The sequence below is a fragment of the Phoenix dactylifera genome, chromosome 1 (genome assembly GCF_051530095.1).
Source record: "Phoenix dactylifera cultivar Ajwa chromosome 1, Ajwa_hap1_PhDact_Kaust_v1.1, whole genome shotgun sequence".
Classification (NCBI taxonomy): domain Eukaryota; kingdom Viridiplantae; phylum Streptophyta; class Magnoliopsida; order Arecales; family Arecaceae; genus Phoenix; species Phoenix dactylifera.
This window is the reverse complement of record NC_143190.1, coordinates 32108685-32135584: the sequence shown is the minus strand read 5'-3', so window position 1 is coordinate 32135584 and position 26900 is coordinate 32108685. Positions and strand designations below refer to the sequence as shown.

Below are 26900 nucleotides of genomic sequence, written 5' to 3'. Positions count from 1 at the left end.
TTTCTTTTACATATTTTATACATATTTCTCCCCCTTTTATATATTTTATACATATTTCTCCCCCTTTTTGTCATCATATCAAAAAGGAGGTAAACAGAACACACAATCAAACATAGATCAAAAGGCACATTATTGAAGAAAAATGCGGCTACTCATTGTATTAATTTGTATGTAAGTACATTTCAGAATACAATAAGTTTGTATGTAAGTACATTTCAGAATACAATAAGTAACGTAAAGCAATACATGTCAAAGCAAAATACAAAAAGTAGCTACGGTCTCCTCGAGGATGTAGGTCCTCCTCTCGAGGATGTATCTCCTCTTGAGGATGTATCTCCTCCTCTTGAGGATGTGACTCCTCCTCTCGAGGATGTATCTCCTCGAGGCATGCGCTCCACGAGTGATTGGACTGCATTGGTCACGTTCTCTAGCTGGCGAATGATGGCCTGGATGGCCCTGCTCTGTGTCGTATCCAGCTCGAGTACTGACTTCTGCAGTCCGTCCAGCTTGTCGATGAGCACATTCGACAAGCGCTCGGCCCCTGCGGTGGTGGTGGACATGTCACGGCCGATGTCATCCCGCATCCGTCGAGTGGTGCTCGTGACCTCACTCATGCTGTGGAACTGGGCCTGTATCAAGGTCCTCATGTTGTATATCTCTTGCCGCACCTCAGCCGTCATGTCTGTCACGGCTGTCAGGGAAGGGACCAATGCGGAAGATGTGGGCGCAGGAGAGGGAGTAGGCACCGAACCTCGGAGCTTCCGAAGCAACTCATCCCTCAGATCTCGGACTATCTCCTGCCGCAGCTCCCGGAGCTGCTCAGAATCAATGCGGACCTCCATGGATGGTGGAGCCGAGGAGGAGGGTCCGGCGGAGGTGGTAGGAGCAGGAGTGGATGGAAGATCTGGTAAGTCTGGAAAGTCAGAGTCTGGCTCAGGACTGGGGGAAGGTCTGGTGGTCTGTGTGGTGAGGGAAGACTTCCTAACCCAGATCCCCTCTCTCTTCCGAAACCCCATCCTGTGTAGGGTCCCTGCACGCGTGCGATCAGTCCATCGCAATGCGCGAAAGGGTTCCCCCTCAGGAATGGGAATCTCGTACTCCCTAAACAGAAGAGTGAATATCATGCCGTATGGGAGGGTGAGCCTAGGTCTATCTAGGGGCTCACACAGATACCTATAGATGAGTTTGGGGAAGTTGATTGGAGTGTCCTGAAGAATATAAAACATCAGAGCTAGGTCTCTCTCATTTACAAAATCAAATCTCCCTGTCTTAGGGAAGATGGACCTAGACAATATACTCAAGAGGATCTGCACCTCAATCGGTAGTGAGCTAGCGGATACCTCGTCTAGAGGTGACTGGGGTGGATGCCCTAGAACGGCCGTAAGGGCCTCAACCCTGTCCTCAGGGTGTGTGGGAGCCACCCCTACTTGTGGAAGGTGGAGGATGTGGGCAATGAGATCCTCCGTAACGAACAGAGGGACACCGGCTACTGTGCCCTCGATACCCCCATCTCTCCGATGGACGGTACCGTAAAACTCTCTAACAAGGCCAGGGTAAGTGGGGAGGTCTAATGTAAGGAAAAACTCTAAGCCCTGGACCCTAAGCCTATCACCTATGGTGAACCCTTCCCGGGAGAGATAGTCGAAGTCGACATATCTCCCGGTGGTGACGGCCTTCCCGGCCAATGGCCTCACGGGAACCGCCCTAGGCGGGGAACGAGCCGGAGGTAGTAGCCTCGCGGGATCGTGCCGCGCCTTGGAGCGCCGCTCGGGACCGGCCTTGGGTCGGGACCTCTTCCGGACTACGGTCTTACGCGGCATAATGATCTAAAATGGGAGGAAAACCTAATGAACGGTGAAGAACCGACGGAAAAGTCTTGGGGACGACCTCGAAAGGGAGGAAAACCCTAGGGGACGGTGAAGGGTCGACGGAAAAAACCTTGGGGACGACCTAGGAGTCGGCTCTAGGGCTTGTGAACAGTGGCGGCTTGAGAAAGAAATATTTTCGAAACGACAAATCTAGGGTTAAAAAGTCGGATCCCGACTGCGAGTCGACTCCACTGAGTCGCGAGTCGACTCGACCTCGAGTCGACTCCAGAATATGCGCGAGTCGACTCTCCTTATGCGCCTGTAGACCTCGAGTCGACTCCCGACTATATGTGAGTCGACTCCCCCTCTGCTGCCATCTATGCGAGTCGACTCCCGCAAATGCGCAAGTCGACTCTCCCTTAGGAGCCGACTCTAAAACTTACTCGAGTCGTCTCTAACTTTGGCACGCACCTAAAAATCATGCTTCGTTTGTGCCAAACGAGGAAAAATCACTAAATTAAGATCTGATTTGATGATCATTGAAGAGAAACTCTATTTTAACCACAAGCTAATCATCAAAATCAATGAATCTAGTGGAAACTACCACTAGGATGGATCAATCACTCCTAATCCCCTCCTAAGCACACTAAACCTCTCTTCACTTAGGGGTTTTATAAAAATATCTGCTAATTGATCATCAGTACAAACAAATTGGAGTGTCACATCACCATTCAATACATGATCTCTTATGAAGTGATGTCTTATCTCAATGTGTTTAGTTCTTGAATGCTGAATTGGATTTTTAGTTAGATTAATGGCACTTGTATTATCACAATTAATGAAAATTTTATCTTGTTTAATACCATAATCTTCTAGTTGTTGTTTAATCTACAAGATTTGAGCACAACAACTTCCGGCTGCAATATATTCAGCTTCAGCAGTAGATAATGCAACCGAGTTTTGTTTCTTGCTAAACCATGAGATAAGGTTTTCTCCTAGAAATTGACAAGACCCGCTGGTACTTTTTCTATCAAGCTTACATCCAGCGAAGTCTGAATCTGTGTATCCTATTAAGTTTAGGCTAGATTCTTTAGAGTACCATAACCCTATATTCTTAGTTCCTATTAAGTATTTAAAAATTCTCTTAACTGCAACTAGATATGATTCTTTAGGATTAGCCTGATATCTAGCACACATGCAAACACGAAACATAATATCAGGTCTACTTGCAGTAAGATACAATAAGGATCCTATCATACCTCTATACAGTTTCTGATCTACAGATTTACCTGATTCATCTTGGTCTAATTTGCATGATGAGCTCATGGGGGTGCTGATTGACTTATTTCCCTCCATATCAAACTTCTTGAGCATCTCCTTGATATATTTGGCTTGATTGATGAAGATGCCTCCTTCAGACTGTTTGATTTGAAGGCCGAGGAAGTAGTTCAGCTCTCCCATCATACTCATCTCAAATTCACTCTGCATCAAATCAGCAAATTCTTCGCAGAGGTGATTGTTAGTAGCACCGAAAATGATATCATCAACATAAATCTGTACTAATAACATATCTTTGTTTTGCTTTTTCAGAAACAGTGTTGTATCTACATTTTCCCTAGAGAATTCATGTTCTAATAGGAATTTGCTAAGTCTCTCATACCATGCTCTAGGTGCTTGTTTTAAACCATAAAGTGCTTTGTTCAGTTTATATATATGATTAGGGTATTGATGATTTTCAAAACTCGGAGGTTGTTCTACATATACCTCCTCATTAATATACCCATTTAAAAATGCACTTTTTACATCCATTTGAAATAGTTTGAAGTCCTTAGAGCATGCATATGCTAATAATAGTCTAATAGCCTCAAGTCTAGCTACAGGAGCAAAGGTTTCATCAAAATCTATACCTTCTTCTTGATTATAACCCTTTGCTACTAGTCTAGCCTTATTCCTTATAATAGTTCCATTTTCATCAAGTTTATTTTTATAAATCCATTTAGTACCTATAATTGGATATTCAGAAGGTCTCTTAACTAGATTCCACACTTTGTTTCTAGTAAATTGGTTTAGTTCTTCTTGCATTGCATTTATCCAGTTTACATCATTTTCGGCTTCTTCTATATGTTTGGGCTCAAAGTGTGAGACAAAAGCTAGATGGTTATTCAAATTCCTAAGGGATGCTCTAGTCCTAACCGGTTGAGATGGATCATCTAGAATTAGTTCCTTAGGATGCCCGTGAGCATACCTCCAAGCTTTAGTTAGCCCATGATCCACAATAGCCTCTTGGCTTGATGATGCTCCTTCAATCAATTTTTGATTATCATCTTGTAATGCCATCTCATCTATCTTTTCTTCAAGAATTTCAACATCATCATCAAAATTAACTTTCTTACTAGAGGAGATGTCACTAGAATCATCAAATACAACATGTATAGATTCTTCTATAACTAAGGTTCTTTTATTAAAGACTCTATAGGCTTTACTAGTTGTAGAGTAACCTAAGAATATTTCCTCATCAGATTTAGAGTCAAATTTACCTAGATTATCTTTCCCATTATTATGAACAAAATACCTACATCCAAAAACATGAAAGTAATTGACTTTTGGTTTTCTGTTTTTCCAAAGTTCATAAGGTGTTTTCTTTATGATGGGTCTCAATAGAACTCTATTTAATATATGACAAGAGGTATTAATGGCTTCTCCCCAAAAGTACTTAGGGAAGTTACTTTCACATAACATAGTTCTAGCCATTTCCTCTAGAGTTCTATTTTTCCTCTCCACAACTCCATTTTGTTGTGGTGTCCTAGGTGCAGAAAAATTATGGGTTATCCCCTTTTTACTACAAAACTCATCAAATGACTGATTTTCGAATTCGGTACCATGGTCACTTCTGATAGCCATTACTGAGGTATCTCTAGCATTGGTTACTTCTTTATGGAATTTCTTAAAAACAGAAAATGCTTGATCCTTATGTGCTAGGAACATGACCCATGTGTACCTAGAGTAATCATCTACAATAACTAGACCATATTTATTTCCACCTAGGCTTGTTGTTCTAGTTAGTCCGAATAGGTCCATGTGTAATAATTCTAGAGGTCTAGAGGTAGAGACACATTTTATGGATTTAAATGAGTTCCTAGATTGTTTGCCAAATTGACATGCTTCACATATTTTGTTCTTTTCAAATTTTAATTTTGGCAAACCTATCACGGAATCTCTTTTAACTAGTTTAGTTATTGTGTCCATGCTTGCATGACCTAACTTACAGTGCCATAACCAACTAGCATCATTATCTTTAGTTTCATTAACAACTAAACATTGGTTATGTTTTGCAAGATCTTCAAGGTCTACAACATATACATTTCCACGTCTAATTCCTTTAAAGACTAAACTATTGTCATTAGGGTTTGTTATAATACATAGTGATGGTTTAAACATAACATCATACCCTTTATCACATAATTGACTAACGCTTAACAAGTTATGCTTAAGACCATCAACATATCTAACATTATCAATAAAAGTAGAAGGGGTGATTTGAACTTTACCAATACCAATGATGTGACCTTGGTTGTTGTCTCCAAAAGTCACAGCACCTCCCTTCTTAGCTTCAAGGGTGAAAAATTGATCCTTATCACCCGTCATGTGTCTTGAGCAGCCACTGTCCAAGTACCAGCAGTTTTTGTTGACTTTGGCTGCAAGACACTCCTACACAAGTAGATCATATAATCTTAGGTACCCAAGTTTTCTTGGGTCCTTCATGGTTAGTCAAGTTGGTTCCTTTTGGAACCCATACCCTTTTAATTTTCCTTTTTGTTTTACTTTTCCTATAGTCACATACATTTGCCTTATGTCTTATAGTCCCACAACAAAAGCAGGTTATTTTCTTAGTTTTAGTTTCTCCAGCTTTAACAAAGAAGTTACTAAGAAGTTTTTGTTTATTTCTTGGTTTATACCCTAAATCCGCTTTATTAAATACTGCTCGTTGACTATTGAGTATCATATTTAACTTTTCAGAGCTATATGTAAATTTTTCAACTAAGGGTTTGTATTTGTTAAGTTCTTTAGTTAGTGTTTGATTTTCTGCTTTTAGATCATTAAGTTCTTTTGTGAGATCCTTATTTAAGATTTGTTTATGTTTTTTAAGTTCTAAAAATTCCTTAGTTAGTTTTTCATTATCTTTAGTTAAGGTATTAGTCTTTTGAGTTAAAAGTTGGTTGCTTGTCTTAAGTTCTATATTTTCTTTGGTGATTAAATCCTTATCCTTAACTAATTTATCGTATTTATGTAGGTATGATTGATAAGCTATTTTTAGTTCTTTATTCTTAAGATTTATTGCCTTATATTCTATCATTAATTCATTAAATGCATCATAAAGTTCATCAAAAGAAAAATCAAGATGCGTGTCGGAAGTTACCTCATTTTCATTGGCCATGAAGCAGAAATTGGCCTTCTCTTCTTGTTCTTCATCCGATGATGAAGATGATGTGTCGGAGTCCGATAGGGTGGTGACAAGGGCTTTCTTCTTCTTGTACTTGCTGCCCTTCTTTAGTAAGGGACACTCAGCTCTGATGTGTCCCGGCTTTTTGCACTCATAGCATCCAATCCCCTCATTTTTCCTTTCCTTACCCTTATCCTTTCGATAGGAATTTGAGGGGCCTCTCCTTCGATGATAAGCCTTCTTGTGGTTGATGAATTTCTTGAACTTGCGCACAAGAAGTGCCTCACCATCATCTTCCTCATGTTCTTCTTCTTCACTGCTGCTGCTGCAAGATAAGTCCTTGTTAGATGAAGTAGATTTTAGAGCTATTACCTTTTTCTTATGGGAGGACTCTTCCTCGTTGTGTTGCTTCATGGTTAGCTCGTGCGTCATTAGGGATCCAAGAAGCTCCTCGAGTGGTAATTTGTTCAAGTCCTTGGCTTCTTGGATTGCCGTCACTTTAGCTTCCCAAGACCTTGGTAGACACCGAAGGATTTTTCTGACAAGCTCACTGTTAGTATAGTTCTTGCCAAGACTTTTTAGGCCATTGACAATATCAGTAAACCTAGTGAACATGCATGTAAGTGTTTCATTAGAATCCATTTTAAATAGTTCATATTTATGAACCAAAATATTTATTTTGGACTCTTTGACTTGATTCGTGCCCTCATGGGTCACTTCAAGTCTGTCCCAAATCTCTTTTGCAGAATTGCAAGTAGAGACCCTATTGAATTTATTTCTATCTAAGGCACAATAAAGCACATTCATAGCTTTAGAGTTAAGTTGTGCCTTTCTCATGTCATGTTCATCCCAATCCTTTTCTAGTTTGGGTATCGTGACACCCTCTACATATACGGATGGGATGTATGGCCCATTTACTATAATGGTCCACATCTCATAGTCTTGGGCTTGGATGAATATTCTCATCCTAGCCTTCCAGTATGAGTAGTCGGATCCATTAAAGAAAGGGGGTCTTTGGGTGGACTGACCCTCAATGTGAGAAGATCCAAATGGGGTTGTCATTTCGATCTTTTACTCTTGGGTGGAAGAGTTTAGGCTCTGATACCACTTGTTGCCCAGATAGACAACCCAAGAGGGGGGGTGAATTGGGTTTTAAAATAATTTAGATATTTAAAACGTTGTGGATGACTAATTAAAACTATTGCAAGTTGTTTAATTAAATGCTATGTGCTGTGAGTGATAAGAGAGGAAGAAGAAGAGAGACAATCAAACACAAACACCAAGTTTTATAGTGGTTCGGAGCTAACCCTTGCTCCTACGTCCACTCCCCAAGTCTCACTTGGGAATTCACTATAACCCCCTTGGATTACAGCCGGTTGTTTTCCAAGCTCACAACCAAACTTGTTGTTTTACGAGCTCACAACGAACTCGGTCGGTTTTTCCAGGCTCACCGACTAGAACCACCCCGATTGTTTTCCCGGGATCACAATCAAACCCTTACACACGTTGGTTTTAGTAACTAGGCTCACCAACTAACCTCTATACCCTTGATTCAATCCCCCGATTGAATCAAGCAAATACAAGTTGTAAATAAAATAGACAAACAGAAAAACAAGCTTCTCAAAAGCAGATGAAAGACAATATAATCTAAAAGGAGTTTAGAAGCCCTCAAACGCTTTTAAGTTTGGAGAAGAGGAATGGCTTCTTAAACTTCAGTCTCCTCTTGAATGTGTAGTCGACTTGAATGCAGGAGGAGCTTCTTTAATTGCTGGGAAGATGTAGGTGGATGCAGTAAATGCAGATCTTCCCTTTTTCTCGTTGAAGAACAAGTTGCAGAGTTGAATGCTTGAATACTTGGAGTGGAATGGTTATTTTTTTTCCTTGCTACAGTCCTCTGTGGCTATTTAAACCAACCCCCACGGAAACTAGCCGTTAGAGAGCTTTTTCTGCCCGTTCTGCACACTCTGAAAATGTGTCCGTTGGTGGGTTGGAGTCGACTCGCGCGATCAGGAGTCGACTCGTCTGTAGCGGGAGTCAACTCATACTTTTCCGGAGTCGACTCTGCAACTGTTCCAGATTTGAATTAAAGTTGCCTTCGCGACTGGGAGTCGACTCGTCTTGACCCAGAGTCGACTCGCCAACTTCTGGAGCTGACTTGGCTTTCTCGGAGTCGGCTCATCCCATGGAGTCCGTGGACGTACTTTTGAATTTGGTCCACTCGAGTCGACTCGACTGTCCTGGGAGTCGACTCGGCGCTTAGAGCCCGAACTCCCTATCTTCTGTCTTTTGGCTCGTCCAGTCTTGGAGTCGACTCGAGCTTCCTCGGAGTCGACTCGGCTCTCAGTTTCCGAAACTTGGTCTTCTGCCCTTTTGATGTGAAGCTGCCTTGGAGTCGACTCTAGCTGTCTGGGAGTCGACTCGAATCTCAGAGGCAGTAACTTGGTCTTCTGTCTTCTTTGTAGTCGCGGAGTCTCGGAGTCAACTCGCGTAATGCGGGAGTCGACTCGAATCTCAGAGTTCAGAATCTGTCCTCTGACTTTTTCTTTGTGTACTGCTGAGAGTCGACTCTTGCTGTCTTTGGAGTCGACCTGCCAACCATCGGAGTCGACTCGCGTTCCACTGGAGTCGACTCGAATCTCAAACCCGAAAACTGCTCTCTGACTTTTTCTTTGTATTCCTCTTGGAGTCGACTCTTACTACCCTGGAGTCGACTCGGTGATCATCGGAGTCGACTCGCACACTTCGGGAGTCAACTCGTTGACAGGTTCTGAGTTGAAGCTTTCTGTTCGTCTGTCTGTTCTCAGTCGGAGTCGACTCGTACTGATCCGGAGTCGACTCGAGCTCGTGCCAGTGAACTTGATACGCTTGGAGTCGACTCGTGATACTCTGGAGACGACTCGAGTCTCAGACTTTGGTTCAAGCTGACTTCTTAACTTATCCAAAAATTATGAACCAAGTCTTGAGACACTTAGACAAGATTTTCACTGAAACACTTAATTGAATTCATTAGTAAACAAGAAATATACTCAAATGCTTTGAGCTCATCAAAATCAAATAGGGTTTTAATCAATCACTCCACAGACCCCAACAAAATGTGAGTCGACTTCGAGGCAGTTCTACTCGAAAGATAGAGGATCATTTTTTCGGACTCTGAGAGCCGAGTCGACTCCAAGATAATCCGAGTCGACTCCGAGACAGTTCAACTCAAAAGACAGAGGATTAGTTTTTCGGGCTCTGAGAGCCGAGTCGACTCCAAGATGATCCGAGTCGACTCAAGAGAGAAATGCAGAAACATAGATCTCTGGAAACCTGAGAACGAGCCGTCTCCAAAAGTGCCAAGTCATCTCCGGATATTGGCAAGTCAACTCAAGGTCTGGCCCGAGTCGACTCCAGGATGGGACAGCACTTTAATTCAAATTCTGAACAGTGGGCGAGTCGTCTCCAGTAAAGCATGAGTCGACTCCAGCAACAGCCGGGTCGACTCCAGATCGAGCGAGTCGACTCCGACCCCAACGGATACATTGTCAGGAGGTGCAGACTGTGCAGAACGGCCACAAATCAGTGTCTAACGGCTATTTTTCAAGTGGGACTGTTTAAATAGCCAGATTGAACAGTAGTAGAGCAGAAAAGAGTTACTCCATTTGTGCATTAAGTGTTTTCTATCTTCCAAGAGTCTATTGAGACAAAAGACAAGCAAAAGAAGGAAGAAACGCATTCAATACATTCCTAGAAGTCTTTCCTTCGCATTCAAGGCTCTTCCTCTAACATCAGATCTCAAATGCACTTAAAGAGGAGACTCAAAGTTCGAGGAGCTCCTTTATTCTCTTCCAAAATCTGTTTGAGGGCTTCTAACTCTACTCTATTCATATTGATTAATATTTGCTTATAAAGAAGCTTTTCTTGTAACTTTTTCCAAACTGTTTTTTTACTTGATTCAATCAGGGAATTGAATCAAGGGTTGTAAGATTTGTTGGTGAGCCAAAGTTAAAACCAACGGTGTAAGGGTTCGATTGTGATCCCGAAAAAACAATCGGATGGTTCTAATCGGTGAGCCTGTGAAAACCGACCGAGTTCGTTGTGATCTCGCGAAAACAACAAGTTGGGTTGTGAACTTGTAAAACAACCGACTGTAATCCAAGAAATTATAGTGAACTCCCAAGTGAAGCTTGGAGAGTGGACGTAGGAGCAAGGGTTAGCTCCGAACCACTATAAAACCTCTTGTGTTTGTATTGGTTCATTGCCTCTTCCATCTTCTCCATTCACTACTACTAGTAATCTAATTAATCTGCCTGTAATAATCTTAATTAGTTACTCATTAAGTTTTAATTTGGAATAATTACTTAAAACCCAATTCACCCCCCCTCTTGGGTTGTCTTTTTGGGCAACAAGTGGTATCAGAGCAGGTGCTTTTACATTTAAAAGAGTAAAAGATTAAAAAAATGACTACCCCTTTTGGATCTTCTCTTAGTGAGGGGTAATCCACCAATAGGCCTCCATTATTTAATGGAACCAACTACACCTATTGGAAGGCTAGGATGAGGATATTCCTTCTATTTATGATGTTTGGAGCATCATAGTTAATGGACCATACATTCCTTCTATTTATGTAGATAACATTGCTATACCCAAGTTTGAAAAAGATTGGAATGACAATGATAGAAGGAAGGCACAACTAAATGCCAAAGCAATGAATATGCTTTACTGTGCCTTAGACCATAATGAATTCAATAGAATCTCTACTTGCAATTCTGCAAAAGAGATATGGGATAGACTTGAAGTGACCCACGAGGGCACGAATCAAGTAAATAAATCTAAAATAAAAATACTAGTTCATAAGTATGAGCTATTTAAGATGGAATCTAATAAAACTATCACTTGCATGTTTACTAGATTTTCTGATATTGTCAATGGCCTAAAAAGCCTTGGCAAAAGTTATACTAACAGTGACCTTGTCAAAAAAATTCTTCGATCTTTGCCAAGGTCATAGGAAGCCAAGGTAACGGCGATCCAAGAAGCCAAGGATTTGAACAAGCTGCCACTCGAGGAGCTTCTTGGATCCCTGATGACGCATGAGCTCACAATGAAACAACACAGCGAAGAAGAATCCTCTCATAAGAAAAAGGTAATAGCCCTCAAATCTACTTCTTCTAACAAGGATCTATCTTACAGTAGCAGCAGCGAAGAAGAAGATAATGAGGGAGATGATGAAGAGGCTCTTCTCGTGCGAAAGTTCAGAAGATTCATCAACCGGAAGAAGTCCTTTCATCAGAAGAGAGGTTCCTTAAGTTCCTACAACAAGGATAAAGGTAAGAAAAGGGAAAATGAGGGAATCAGATGCTATGAATGCAAGAAGCCGGGACATTTCAGAGTCGACTATCCCTTGCTGAAAAAGGGGAGCAAATACAAAAAAAAAAAAGTTCTCGTCTCCACTTTGACAGACTCCGATTCATCATCATCATCATCGGATGAGGAACAAGAGGAAAAAGCAAATTTTTGCTTCATGGCAAATGATAATGAGGTAACATCTGAAACTCAGTTAGAATTTACTTTTGATGAATTGTATGATGCCTTTAACGAACTAATGGATGAGTATAAATCCTTAACTCTTAAAAACAAAGATTTGAGGCTGACTAATAAATCGTATAGTCATAAAAATGATAGTCTAATTAAGGAAAACGACTCCATTATTAAAGAAAACTTAGAACTTAAAACAAGCAATCATTTATTAACTCAAAAGAACTGTACCTTGATTAAAGACAAAGAAAGGTTAACTAAAGAGATTTCAGAATATAAAAACAGTAATCAAATTATAAAAGATAATCTTACAAAAGACTTAAGCTTACTAAAAACAGAAAAACTGAACTTAACAAAAGAACTTGAAAAATACAAACCTATTGTAGAAAAGTTTACATATAGCTTAAAAAAATTGGAGATGATACTTAATAGTCAAAGAGCTGTGTTTAATAGAGCTGGTTTAGGGTATAAGCCTAAGAATAAACAAAAGTTTCTTAAAAACTTTTTTGTAAAAGCTGGAGAAAGTAAAACTAAAAATTTAACCTGTTTTTGCTGTGGTAAAGTAGGACATAAAGCTAATGTGTGTGACCACAGAAAGACAGAAAATAAGAGAAATATTAAAAAGATTTGGGTTCCAAAAGAAACCAACATTATTAACCATGAAGGACCCAAGAAAACTTGAGTACCTAAAATTGTATGATTTTCTTATGTAGGAGTATCTTGCAGCCAAGATCGACAAAAATTGTTGGTACTTGGATAGTAGCTACAAGACATATGACGGGTGACAAGGAGCAATTCTTCACCCTAGAGCCTAAAAAGGGAGGTGCAGTGACTTTTGGAGACAATAACCAAGGTCACATTGTTGGTATAGGTAAAGTACAAATCACTCCTTCAACCTTCGTTGATAATGTACGATTTGTAGATGGTCTTAAGCATAACTTATTTAGCGTTAGTCAATTATGTGATAGAGGTTTTGATGTTCTGTTTAAGCCATCTCAATGCATCATAACCAACTCAATTGACAATAGCTTAGTATTCAAAGGAATAAGACGGCCGAGGCTAGCGAAAGGTGGCTTAGTCATGCCATAAATCCTTGTCCCAGGGGACATAGTCATTGGCTGGTATAGAGGGTGAGGGTATATAAGCATCCCTACCCACAAGTGGCAATGTGTACGTAGTAGATCTTGAAGATCTTGCCAAAAATAACCCTTGTTTAGTAGCTAGTGATACTAAGGTCAATGATGCAAGTTGGTTATGGCACCGTAAATTAGGTCATACAAGTATGGATATAATATCTAAATTAATTAAAAGAGATTCTGTAATTGGTTTGCCAAAACTAAAGTTTGAGAAAAATAAAATTTGTGAAGCATGTCAATATGGCAAACAATCTAGGAGCTCTTTTAAATCCATAAATTGTGTCACTACTACTAGACCCCTTGAACTACTACATATGGATCTTTTTGGACCAACTAGAACCACAAGCCTTGGTGGAAACAAGTATGGTCTTATTATTGTAGATGATTTTTCTAGATATACATGGGTCATATTTTTAGCTCATAAAGATGAAGCATTTTCTGTATTTAAGAAATTTCATAAGGAAGTAACTAATGCAAGAAATGCTTCAGTTATAGCTATTAGGAGTGATCATGGAACGGAATTTGAAAATCATCTATTTGAAAAATATTGTAGTAAAAAGGGGACAACTCATAATTTTTCTGCTCCAAGGACTCCACAACAAAATTTTGGTGGTAGAAAGAAAGAATAGAACTCTAGAGAAAATGGCCAGGACCATGTTATGTGAAAGTGATCTCCCAAAGTATTTTTGGGGTGAAGCAATTAACACATCATGTCATATACTAAATAGAGTTTTATTGAGACCGATTATAAAGAAAATACCTTATGAACTTTGGAGAGATAGAAAGTCCAAAGTAAACTATTTTCATGTTTTTGGGTGTAGATGTTTCATTCATAATAATGGCAAAGATAACCTAGGTAAATTTGATTTCAAATCTGATGAAGGTATCTTTTTGGGATACTTTACATCAAGTAAGGCTTATAGAGTCTTCAACAAAAGAATCCTTGTTATTGAAGAGTCTATACATGTTGTTTTTGATGATACTAATGATGCCACTTCAAGGAAGAAAGTAGCTTTTGATGATGATGCAGGAATACTTGAGAAAAAGATGGATGATATGACCATACAAGAGGATGAACCGAAGGCAATTGAAGAGACTTCAACAAGCCAAGAGGTAATTGATAATCATGGGCTTACAAAGGCTTGGAGGTATGCATACGGTCACCCTAAAGAATTAATATTAGATGATCCATCACAACCTATTCGAACTAGAGCTTCTCTTAGGAACTTAAATAATCACCTAGCTTTTGTTTCACACGTAGAACCTAAAAACATTGGAGAAGCTGAAAATGATGTAAATTGGATAAATGCTATGCAAGAGGAACTAAACCAATTTACTAGAAATAAGGTATGAAATTTGGTAGAAAGATCCACTGAATACTCAATAATAGGAACTAAATGGATATACAAAAACAAACTTGATGAAAATGGAGTTGTGGTTAGGAACAAGGCTAGACTAGTAGCAAAGGGCTATAATCAAGAAGAAGGTATAGATTTTGATGAAACCTTTGCTCCTATAGCTAGACTTGAAGCAATTAGATTATTACTAGCATTTGCATGCTCTAAAGACTTCAAACTATTTCAAATGGATGTAAAAAGTATATTTTTGAATGGGTATATTAATGAGGAGGTTTATGTAGAACAACCTCCTGATTTTGAAAATCATCAATAACCCAATCATGTTTATAAACTAAACAAAGCACTTTATGGTATAAAACAAGCTCCTAAAGCATGGTATGAAAGACTTAGCATATTTCTATTAGACCATGAATTTTCTAGAGGAAATGTTGATACAACTCTATTTTTGAAAAAGAAAAACAAAAATATGTTGGTAGTGCAGATTTATGTAGATGATATTGTTTTCGGTGCTACTAACAATCGCCTTTGCGAAGAGTTTGCTGAGTTAATGCAGAGTGAATTTGAGATGAGCATGATGGAAGAATTGAACTACTTCCTTGGACTTCAAATCAAACAATCCAAGGAAGGAATTTTCATCAATCAAGCTAAATACATCAAGAAAATGCTAAAGAAGTTTGATATGGATGGAAATAAGTCAATTGGCACCCCCATGAGCACATCATGCAAACTAGATAAAGATGAATCAGGTAAATCAGTAGATCAAAAGCTGTATAGAGGTATGATAGGGTCTTTACTATATCTTACAACAAGTAGACCTGATATTATGTTTAGTGTATGCATGTGTGCTAGATATCAATCTAATCCTAAGGAATCACATCTAATTGTAGTTAAGAAAATTTTTAAATATCTCATAGGAACAAAAAATATAGATCTATGGTACTCTAAAGAATCAAGCATAAATTTAATAGGGTACACTGATTCAGACTTCGCTGGTTGTAAACTTGATAGAAAAAGCACCAGCGGGTCTTGTCAATTTTTAGGAGAAAACCTAATTTCATGGTTTAGCAAGAAACAATACTCAGTTGCACTATCTACGACGGAAGCCGAATATGTTGCTGTCGGAAGTTGTTGTGCTCAAATTATATGGATCAAGAAACAACTTGAAGATTATAGCATTAAATAAGATAAGATTTCCATAAATTGTGATAATACAAGTGCCATAAATCTAACTAAAAATCCAATTCAACACTCAAGAACTAAACATATTTAGATAAGACATCACTTCATAAGAGATCATGTGTTAAATGGTGATGTAATGCTTGAATTTGTTTGCACTGATGATCAACTTGCTGATATCTTCACAAAATTCTTGAGTGAAGATCGATTTTGTATTCTTAGAAGAGGGTTAGGAGTGATTGATCCATTCTTGTGATACTCCCCTCTAATTGATTGATCTTGATGATTAGCTTATGTTAGACATAGGATTTCTTATCTATGGTCATCAAATCAGTTCTTAAATCTTAGATAGTTCCATAACTCTCTCCTTTGGCACGGTAATAACAAGTTTGTTGGTTATGTGCCAGAGTTCGAGTCGACTCAAATAGATTTTAGAGTCGGCTCGTGGGCGAGGCGACTCGCACATATTTAGGAGTCGACTCGCGACTTACCGGAGTCGACTTGAGGTCGGAAATTCGATGTTCGGATCAGCACTGAGCAGCTCCGGGAGATGAGACAGGAGATTGTGAGGGAGCTGAGAGATGATTTGTTGAGAGAGCTCCAAGGTCCACTCAGTGCTCCCTCCTCTGATGTTGTTCCCTCCTTAGCAGCCGTGTCCAAGATGGTTGCAGACCTGAAGGAGGAAATCTACAACATCAGGAGCCTAGTCCAAGCTCAATACTGGAATATTAGCGATGTCAAGGATGACACGAGGAAGATGCGAGATAGCATCAGAAACGAGCTTGGTAGCCAAAGTCAGGGTGCAGAAAGGCTAGCAAATGCCTTGATCTCCAAACTTGATACCCTCCAAGAAAGTCTAACCCAGTTCACTTCGATACAGTCTAGGGCCACCTCGGAGATCATCGAACAACTAGAAAACGTCTCTGAGGGGCTAAGCATGGTCATCAAACATACTAGACTGAGTATGGGAGCCACATCCTCCACTACAAAAAAAATCTAGTGTATTTTTATTTGATTTTATGATGTACAGTCTCTTGAGGACTTTTTCTAATATGTAATCACACTTGTATTCAAATTTGAATTTAATACAATGAGTAAAAATTTCCTTTCAAAATTGTGCAATTTGAGTTTTATACTTTTCTGTGTTTTGTGCCTTTTTGCTATGATGACAAAAAGGGAGAGAAAATATGATGAATTGAAATGTAAAGAAAATCACTAAAAAGAAAATCCTTAAAGCAAAAAGTAATTTGCTCTTAGTGGATTCGATACCTCGAGGCTCATTATCTCTCTGTTGGGGCTCCTCAAGGAGTAATCTCCAGAATCTATTCAAGGGATATTCGGAGATTAGTTGAATCATACTCAAGAACAAATTGTCAGATTTTTCCTCTGAAAATAAGAATTTAAACTCAAAAGCCTCAAAGACATTAAAAGAAAATTCAGAGAACTTAAACAAAATTTAATGCATATGTTGAGGGAGAGAATCTGAAATATTAAGAAAGCAAATTCATTAAACACATATAAGCCAAACAATTGATTGCATGGTATGAAGGCTTATATAATTCCAAATGAAAGGGGGAGCTTTAATTTCAGGATTTACTGATTCATACCTTTCAATTTTGGATAAATTAAATGACTAGACATTTGAATTCATTTAAAAAATTTACCTCTTGGTTAAGCAATTCACTTTATAAATACTCAATGTTTTGTCATCATCAAAAAGGGGAAGATTGTGGAGTGATTTATTATACCCCTATTTGATTTTGATGAGCTCAAAGTAACTGAGTATATTTAATGTTGTACTAATGAATTCAATCTAGTGTTTCAGTCTATCATATGTAAATTTATCTTTAAGAGCATCGAGCTTTGGTTTAAAGTCATTTGGCTAAGTGTTGAACTCACTTAAGCCAAAGTCTGAAGCTCGAGTCGACTCCGGAAGATTGCGAGTCGACTCTAAGTGTTTCAGAGGTACTGGCACAAGCTCGAGTCGACTCCCGTACACTTCGAGTCGACTCCGACTGATAACAGACAGAAGAACAGAAAGATAATTTTCTGACCGGTCAGCGAGTCGACTCCAGAAGGCTTTGAGTCGACTCCAATATTTGACGAGTCGACTCTTTACAGATCCGAGTCGACTCCAAGGAGTAACAGACAAAAAGACAGGGAAGTGTTTTCTGCACCCTGTCACCGAGTCGACTCCGATAGTTGCCGAGTCAACTCCCGACATTTTCGAGTCGACTGCAAAGGGTAACAGAAGAAAGACAGAACGATGGTTTTTAGACCCTGCAACCGAGTCGACTCCAGAAGGTTACGAGTCGATTCCGAAGTTTGGCGAGTTGACTCTTAGTTATCACCGAGTCGACTCTCAGAGGAAAGCAAGTCTAAAGGCAGAGAACCAACTTCGGGGATCCTGTGAACGAGTCGACTCCGAGAATACAAGAGTCGACCCCAAGTCAGCCGAGTCGACCCCAACAAAGTGTGAGTCGACTTCGAGGCAGTTCCACTCGAAAGACAGAGGATTGTTTTTTCGGGCTCTGAGAGCCGAGTCGATTCCAAGATAATCCGAGTCGACTCCGAGACAGTTCAACTCAAAAGACAGAGGATCAGTTTTTCGGACTCTGAGAGCCGAGTCGACTCCAAGATGATCCGAGTCGACTCGAGAGAAAAATGCAGAAACATAGATCTCTGGAAATCTGAGAACGAGCCGTCTCCAAAAGTGCCGAGTCATCTCCGGATATTGGCGAGTCGACTCCAGGTCTGGCCCGAGTCGACTCCAGGACGGGACAGCACTTTAATTCAAATCCTGAACAGTGGGCGAGTCGTCTCTAGTAAAGCATGAGTCGACTCCAGCAACAGCCGAGTCGACTCCAGATCGAGCGAGTCGACTCCGACCCCAACGAATACATTGTCAGAAGGTGCAGACTGTGCAGAACGGCCACAAATCAGTGTCTAACGGCTATTTTTCAAGTGGGACTGTTTAAATAGCCAGATTGAATAGTAGTAGAGCAGAAGAGAGTTACTCTATTTGTGCATTAAGTGTTTTTCATCTTCCAAGAGTCTATTGAAACAAAAGACAAGCAAAAGAAGGAAGAAACGCATTCAATACATTCCTATAAGTCTTTCCTTCGCATTCAAGGCTCTTTCTCTGACATTAGATCTCAAGTGCACTTAAAGAGGAGACTCAGAGTTCGAGAAGCTCCTTCTTTATCTTTCCAAATCTGTTTGAGGGCTTCTAACTCTACTCTATTCATATTGATTAATATTTGCTTATAAAGAAGCTTTCCTTGTAACTTTTTCCAAACTGTTTTCTTACTTGATTCAATCAGGAAATTGAATCAAGGGTTGTAAGGTTTGTTGGTGAGCCGAAGTTAAAACCAACGGTGTAAGGGTTCGATTGTGATCCCAAAAAAATAATCGGGTGGTTCTAGTCGGTGAGCCTGTGAAAACCGACCGAGTTCGTTGTGATCTCGCGAAAACAACAAGTTGGGTTGTGAACTTGTAAAACAACCGGCTGTAATCTAAGGGATTATAGTGAACTCCCAAGTGAAGCTTGGGGAGTGGACGTAGGAGCAAGGGTTAGCTTCGAACCACTATAAAACCTCTTGTGTTTGTATTGGTTCATTGCCTCTTCCATCCTCTCCATTCACTACTACTAGTAATCTAATTAATCTGTCTGCAGTAATATGCAGTAATCTTAATTAGTTACTCATTAAGTTTTAATTTGTAATAATTACTTAAAACCTAATTCACCCCCCTCTTGGGTTGTCTTCTTGGGCAACAGTTTCACTAGAACTTTGGTTGACATGGTTAATGCAATGATCTTAAATACTAAACTACCTCTGAATTTGTGGGTTGAAACATTGCTTACTGCATGCTATGTTCTTAATAGACTTCTATCTAGAAAAATGTAGATTTTACCTTATGAATTATGGAAGGAAAGAAAACCAAATCTAGACTATCTTAAAGTATGAGGGTGTTTGGCCTTTTATAGAGTTCATGATTCAAAGAGAACTAAATTAGGGCCAATAGCAATAAAAAGTGTATTTGTGGGATCTGCTTAAAATTCAAAGGCTTACAGCTTATTAGACTTGGAGTCTAATGTTATAGTAGTAACAAGAGATATAGAATTTATCTTCAATAAATTCTATTCTAACTTTGTGCCTGAGCCTATTCTTGCAATTGATAATCCACAAATCCCCAAATCTGATTTAACTCCTAGCACATCTAATAATGAGAGCAATTAGAGGAAGGAAAACAATAGTTCCTCTAAGGTTAGGAGAAGTCAGAGAGATAAGAAAGAAAAGAATTTAGGTCCTAATTTCATTTCTTCCCAATCTATAGTCTTCCTTGTAGAAGGTAATTGAACCAATGTACTTAATAAAATGCCCATTTTATTAAATATTGTAGATGATCCTAAGACATGGGGCAATGGCTTCAAAAGATGCAACGTTATGAAAAGAAGCCATAAATGATGCAATGGACTCAAAATTGTCTAATAATACTTGGGTCTTGTGGATTTGCCTCAAGAATCATATCCTATAAGATGTAAGTGGGTATTTAGAAAAAAATATAATACAGATGGATCTATACAAACCTTTAAGGCTAGATTAACAGCCAAGAGATACACACAGAAGGAAGGTATAGATTATTTTGATACATATGCATTAGTGGCAAGAATTACATCTATTAGAGTTCTTATAGCATTAGCTTCAATTTATAATTTGCATATTCATGAAATGGATGTTAAAATGGCATTCTTAAACGGTGACCTCGATAAAGAGGTCTATATAAACAACTAGAAGATTTTATTCTTCCTAAAAATAAAAAGAAAGTTTGTAAATTAGTCAAATCATTATATAGTTTAAAGCAAGCTCTAAAGCAATAGCATGAAAAGTTTGATTCGACAATTTTGTCAAATGGATTCAGACATAATAGTTCTAATAAGTGTATGTACTCTAAATTCATTGATTATGGTGTGATCATTTTCTTTATGTAGATGATTTGCTAATTTTTGGGGCTAATTTAGAAGGTTTATTTGAGACTAAGAAGTATATAACTTCTAAATTTAAGATGAAAGATCTTAATGAAGTAGATACTATCTTAGGTATAAACATTAAGAAACATAGTGGAGGTTATGCTTTGAATCAGTCTCATTATATTGAGAAATTATTGCTGAAGTTTAAACATCTTAGAATAAAGGAAGCAAGTACCCCATATGATCCCAATGTTAAGTTAAATGAAAATCTTGGTAGAGCAGTGGCACAACTTGAATATGCTAGTGTTATTGGAAGCTTAATGTATGTAATGCATTGTACCAGGCCAAACATTACATTTGCAGTATACAAGCTCTCAAGATATACCAGTAAACCTAGTACAGATCATTGGAAAGCAATAAGCAGAGTCTTTCTATATCTCAAGAGAACTATTGATTTAGGACTATTCTATTTTGGTTATCCAACTGTATTAGAAGGATTCACCAATGCAAGCTAGATTACAAGTGCAGATGATAATAAATTAACATCTGGATGGATTTTTACACTTGGAGGTGGAGCAATTAGTTGGGCCTCTATGAAACAAACATACATATCGCACTCAACCAAAGAATCTGAATTTATAGCCTTAACAGCTGCTAGTAAGGAAGCATAATGGTTGAGAAATTTATTGCTAGACATAAAGTTTTAGCAACAATCTACACCACCTATCTCTTTACACTGTGATAGTGAAGCAACTATGTCTAGAGCACATAGCAAGGTCTATAAGGAAAAATCTAGACATATAAGCTTAAGACATGAATATGTCAAACAATTAATAATGGATGGAGTTGTTACCATTATTTATGTGAGGTCTAGCAATAATCTAGCATATGCTTTAACTAAAGGATTATCAAGAGAATTGATAAAAGTTATTTTTGCTAGAATGAGACTAAAACATTTTCTAATTAGTCATCGATAATAGGAACCCAACTTTGTTTTAGCAAAAACTAGTTCTAAGGTTTAAAGGGTAACAACAAGTTACTGTTATGTGACTGAGATGGCACTAAAATTTATATTGAGTTCCAAGTAGGAAAATCAGTGCCAACTGTTACGATAAATAGAAGATGACTTTTTACTATTAATGGAGTCTAAATTATTTTCAACTTTCTATAGTAATAAAGACACAAATAGGGTATGAATTCCACCTATATGAATATAGAAGTAGTGCCGCTTCTAGCAAGAGTTTAAGAGTTTGTTCTTGTAAATATTCATAAAACTAGGATTAGCACGTGGCCATAATAGTGCTAAAGCATGTTTATGAACTTCTCATTGAAATTGAATATAATCATGTGTGTGATATTTTTGGTTCTAATACAAAGAAGTGTTGATTTAAGCTTTGGCCACCAATAATTTCATTAGAGCTTTAAAACATTTGCACTAATTGAAGGTTTAAATCGAAAGATACCTTCATGTATGCATGATTGTATTATTAGAAGCTAAATAAAATTTAATATTATAATCTAGTGGGGGAATGTTAGATTGATTGTAATATTTAATTAAATAAAGAAGGGGAAGGAAGAAAAAGGAGAGGAAGGGACAACCGATGTGTATGACCTCTTCTCGGGAATAAATAAAAAAAAGGAGAGAGACGAAGGGGCCAATGGATGGTTATAGTTATTTTTCTGAAAAGACTTGTATCTCTATAGGATAGATTTTAATTTTAAATTAAAGTCTCGTGATTCTAAAGGTGTTTTTGCACTGTTCACTATTAGGGACAACCGTTGGTATTAGACTTCAGTTTAAACTAAAGAGTCGCGTATTTATGGATTGAAGGATCACGCATCTATAAATTGAAAAATCACGTATCTACAGATTGAAAAATTACGTATCTACGAAAATGCGCAATTCAGACTCTATAGAAAACAACAATCTTCTCTTCATTTCATCTTAAAATCTTTTTAGCTTTTGAAAGGTTTTGAAAATTTCTTCAGAATGGCTATCTGCAGAGTTTCATAAGGCTTTATTATATTCCGGAGGTGATGTGCCACGAATCCGTTAGCAAATTTACTTGAGCGGAGGCAAAATATCACCTTAAAAGTTAGCGATTTACACGCCTCTTCCCCAACAGGCCATGGTGGTGGTCACGAGAGAGAGAAGTGAGGGAGGAGATCTGGTGGTGGTCGTCAACGGCCGTGGTGCCAAGGGAGGCCGGGAGAGAGGGGGTCAGAGAGGATCTGGTGCTGGTGGCGTTGCTCGATTACATCGGGGTGAGAGCGAAAGAGAGAAGAGAGCAGACCTCGAGGACCAGAAGAGAGCAGACCTCGAGGACTAGAAGAGAGAGAGCGGTCGGCAGCGTCGCATCCACCGTCGCTCAACCGCGGACTAGGAGAGAAAGGCGAACGAGAGCGTATAGGGGAAAAGAAGGAAGAGCAACGGCCGAGATACGAGGCCACAAGTTCCTTCAGCAATGCGTGACAACGTAAATAAAAATAGCAACAAGGAGAAATATGAAAACTATTACTAAGCCAGTTTTTTTTTTTTTTTTTTGTATAAACCTAAGCCAGCTCTTTGGAGACACTCATTCGGACAAAGTGATGAGAAAATAAAGAGAAGATCTACCATAAAAAAATTATTGCTTCTCCCAGAAAAGAAAAGAAAAAAAAGGAAAGAAATAGAGACCAAGCGCCATTTGCCGTTTTGTGACTTGCCGGTTTTCCATGTTTCAGCCAAAAGCTTTGCAAGATTTGGTCAAGGTAGCAACCCGAACACGGACGAACTGATGAGTTTGGAGGTGAAGGGGAGACCCGCCTTCCCTTCCCACCCATTACCATGCATGCTTTCAAGGCCCGTGGAAGGCGTCCTGCCGAGATCTTCCAATTACAGCCTGGGAGAGATCTTGAGAGCGGATTTAGGAGGAAGCTTGGAATCTGAATGCTGGCCTTTAAATAGTTGTTTAACTGGTATGAAGTGGAGAACAGACCCTTCAATAAAACAAAGCTACTCCTGTCAAAGTGCCCTTACATAAGGGTGCCTGCTTAGACCGTACGTGACTTTATAAGTGCAATTTCTCAATCCTAAACCAGATCATGTTGTTTATGAAGGACTGCACCGTATGTTACTTGTGCTCTTTCTTAATTCTTTTTTCAAATTTTAGGCCTTGTATTTGCATTAATTTTTATATTATTACACATCCAAATAACATTCATCTAGGATACTAATTTCATCTTATCAACTCTCTTAGAGCGAACGCAATAATTGATGACAATATATGAGTATTATTGTTGCTTTTAACTCTTAGTTTCTAAGTTCACACAGTTCCCCCCCTCGAGTTGCTTGGTGCTTGTCACGGCTAACAAAGGTAATGCAACCAGTCCCATGAAGGAGAGAGACTCTCCTTGGCATTAATGAGAAGGGTGTTTTGGGAGTTATAAGAACAGAAGGGGCCCAATTCCTATAGAACAGAAGAAGCTCATTCTCTTGGACAAATGCTTTTTTGAATATGGGATTCTTATTACTTTCTGGTGTACCTGTCCATCCACTAGCTCATGCTTATCTGAAACTTTCCTTCCCTCATCATCTTTGTAATCCTCCATTACTGCCCTTTCTTTCAGCTACTGGCTTGGCTAGATCAAGCTCAGTTCTATGCCTCAAGGCAAGAAGGTAATCCCCTTTCTTTAGTTGGTCACCTCTTTCCATTTCCTATCTCTATAACTTGCTTCCTGCAGTCTGCATAGCTTCTAAAAGATCGCATTCCCAGGGATGTAGGATCAAAAATCTCTGAGCGGTTCCTAATGATCAGTTGGAATCTGGCAGCAGTAACCAATTGATCGCTGTCATATGAAAGGACAAAATAAATCTCTTCATAAGGTCGACAGATTAACCAAGGTCTCCAGGGAGACTTGGATGTTTCTCTTTAAGAACGTCAACATTAGCTTCATATCACAAAACCTAATCATCATAGTTATTGCCATCTCTATGCTTCATATCACTATCTCAGAACATGCTCACCTTCCTATTTTCTTCCATTGGTCTTTCCAAGTGGTGGCCACATAGAGATAAACCATGACCAACTTATTACTGGGATCAGTGATTAGGATCATCATAGCAATTTGTTTTCACATGAGGGCTGATCGAAAGCAGCAGAGAAGAAAAGAAGATGGAATTGCTCTTGCCTTGCCAACCATAAACATGTTAATAAGAAGAATTACTGCAAACACTTCAAAAGGAGCATCTGAAGCAGACGTCCACAAAAAATCCCCGGAATGCCGGGCCACGAAAGAGGCGACCCAGTTTGCGATCCTGTTCGCCTCCCTAAACACATGGTCAGCCTGAAATCCGCTCATCAGCTGAGCCATCCTACGAGTCTTCCGAATAAGGGGGTGACCATCACCATATCTGTCCGCCCCCCGGATCCAGTCGATTACCACCGCAGAGTCTCCCTCAAGGTGCACTCGCTCGACGCCAAGTACCTGCCTGGCGTAGGATAAATCCTCCCATGCAGCCCACAACTCTGCCCCAACAACTGTAAGCCCCGGTGTACGCCGCCCTCCTGCGGCAATCAACCTACCACAATGATCCCTGATCACATAACCTACCCCTCCAGTCACACCATCCAATGACCTGCTGCCGTCGAAGTTTACTTTGAGATAGTCAAGGGGTGGGGGTACCCAAGAGACAAGGGCAAAATGGGGCGCTGAAGCAGCGTGAGGAGTACCCCAGGTGTCCCTAGCCATCCCAGAAGAAAACTCAGTAACAGCCGCCATAACCTCCCTCGCGTGTCGCGCCGCTCTGTCCACCACCATCCTCGGAAGTGACCGCCTTTCCTCAAATATGCCTGCATTCCTGTCCAACCAAATGTGATAGGACAGGTACGCTCTCAGTATCCCATCCACCGCCAATCTGGGCCTGGACATGGAATCTCTCAACACCCGCAACAGATCCTACGCCGAGACCACCGCATCAGGTAAAGGGACCGGAGATCTTTGCCATATCTCTCGTGCCCTAGAACACTGCAGAAGAACATGCTCGATGGTCTCCACGATATCACCACACGCCTCACAAAATTGAGAGATCCGAATGCCACGCCGGACAAGCATACTCCTTGTTGGGAGACAGCCCCAAGCCACCTTTCAGATGAAGAGTGCCACTCGGGGATGAATCCGTAACCTCCATATCCAGCCACCTGCGATCTGTCGAGCTGGCGACCTGTTGAACAATGCGTGAAGATCCCAGGCTCGCACCCACGACCACCCTGTCGGTGTCCAAAGTAACCTATCAAACTCCCCTCCAGTGGGGACTGGCAGGGCCAAAATCAACTCCGCCAGCTACTCACCAAATGCCTCCCTAATCATCCCCACCCTCCAATGGTTCCCCTCTGAGTCCAGCATATCGCTAACCCTGCACCCAGCTAATCTCGCTGAGTCCACCATGGTCGGCAGACAGCAAATCGGCCACTCGGTCACCCAACTGTCCTCCATCATATCTATAGAGCCATCACCAATAGCCCATCTGATCTTCGGAAGCACCACCATAGCCCTAGCACACATCACTCTCCAGACCGGAGAGTGGTAACGCTCCACTTGCCCCCCAGGCACCAAAGCACCATATTTGGCCCTCATCAGTGAGGACCACATACTCTCGGACTCAAGCACATATCTAACTGCATGCCTCGCCGCTAATACCTTCCGTATTGCCACCAAAGACTGCACCTCCAGATCTTCAGCACTGACCGGCTGGCATACAATCTCCCAAGCTACCAGATGGATCCCGCCTCTACCACTGCTCCTCCCCCAGATAAAATTCCTGAAAACTGCTCAAGGGACCTCAGGACTGCCACCGGGATATCGACGTGGTATAGTAGATAACTAGGGACTGAGGTAAGTACAGAGCGAACCAGAGTGATCCTCCCCATCATAGACAATGTGTGTATCTACCAGCCCTCTAACCTGCGTCTGATGCTAAGCTCAAGCGACATGCGATCTCTAATCCTCAGTCATCGGCCGCATAATGGAAACCCCAGATATGTCATCAGGCCCACCTGCTCACCCACTCCCAGGACCTCCAGTATAGAGAGCTTCAGCGCCACTCGAGTCTTCAGGCTAAAGATAACAACTGATTTGGCCAAATTGACCCGCTGACCTGACACAGCACAGTAATTTTGAAGAATCTGACCTATAACTCGGGCCGTTTGCCTAGACGTCCTGGCTAAAAGTAGGCAATCATCAGCGAAGAGCAGATGAGAAATCGCAGATGCTCCCTCCACCGGTCTGTAAGCCTCCAACTCCTGACTAGTCACTGCCTACCGCAAAAATCTACTCCAGTATAGTAGGAGATTTTAAGAGTGCCTGAAATAGTAATAGGGCATGCCTGGTATTCCAATGGCTAAATAACCACAAAGATCTCTTAAGAAATGCGGACACAATTAAGGTTCTTAGGGGAATAGAGAATAAATAAGATGGAAATAAGAGATCTGTGATTTTCTTGCCCTTTCTCTAGCG

General features: G+C 40.1%; 1 protein-coding gene across 1 annotated transcript; it reads right to left on the bottom strand.

Moving 5' to 3' along the window:
* Positions 1-24518: 24518 nt before the first annotated feature.
* LOC149768570 (uncharacterized) lies at positions 24519-25316 on the bottom strand. The gene has a single exon (XM_089930479.1). It carries the CDS (start codon positions 25314-25316, stop codon positions 24519-24521), a length of 798 nt encoding a protein of 265 aa, XP_089786605.1.
* Positions 25317-26900: the final 1584 nt, after the last annotated feature.

What these genes read in the sequence shown, in the direction of transcription:
- LOC149768570 (XM_089930479.1), bottom strand. Translation starts at nt 25,316, where the DNA reads ATGTCCAGGCCCAGATTGGCGGTGGATGGGATACTGAGAGCGTACCTG.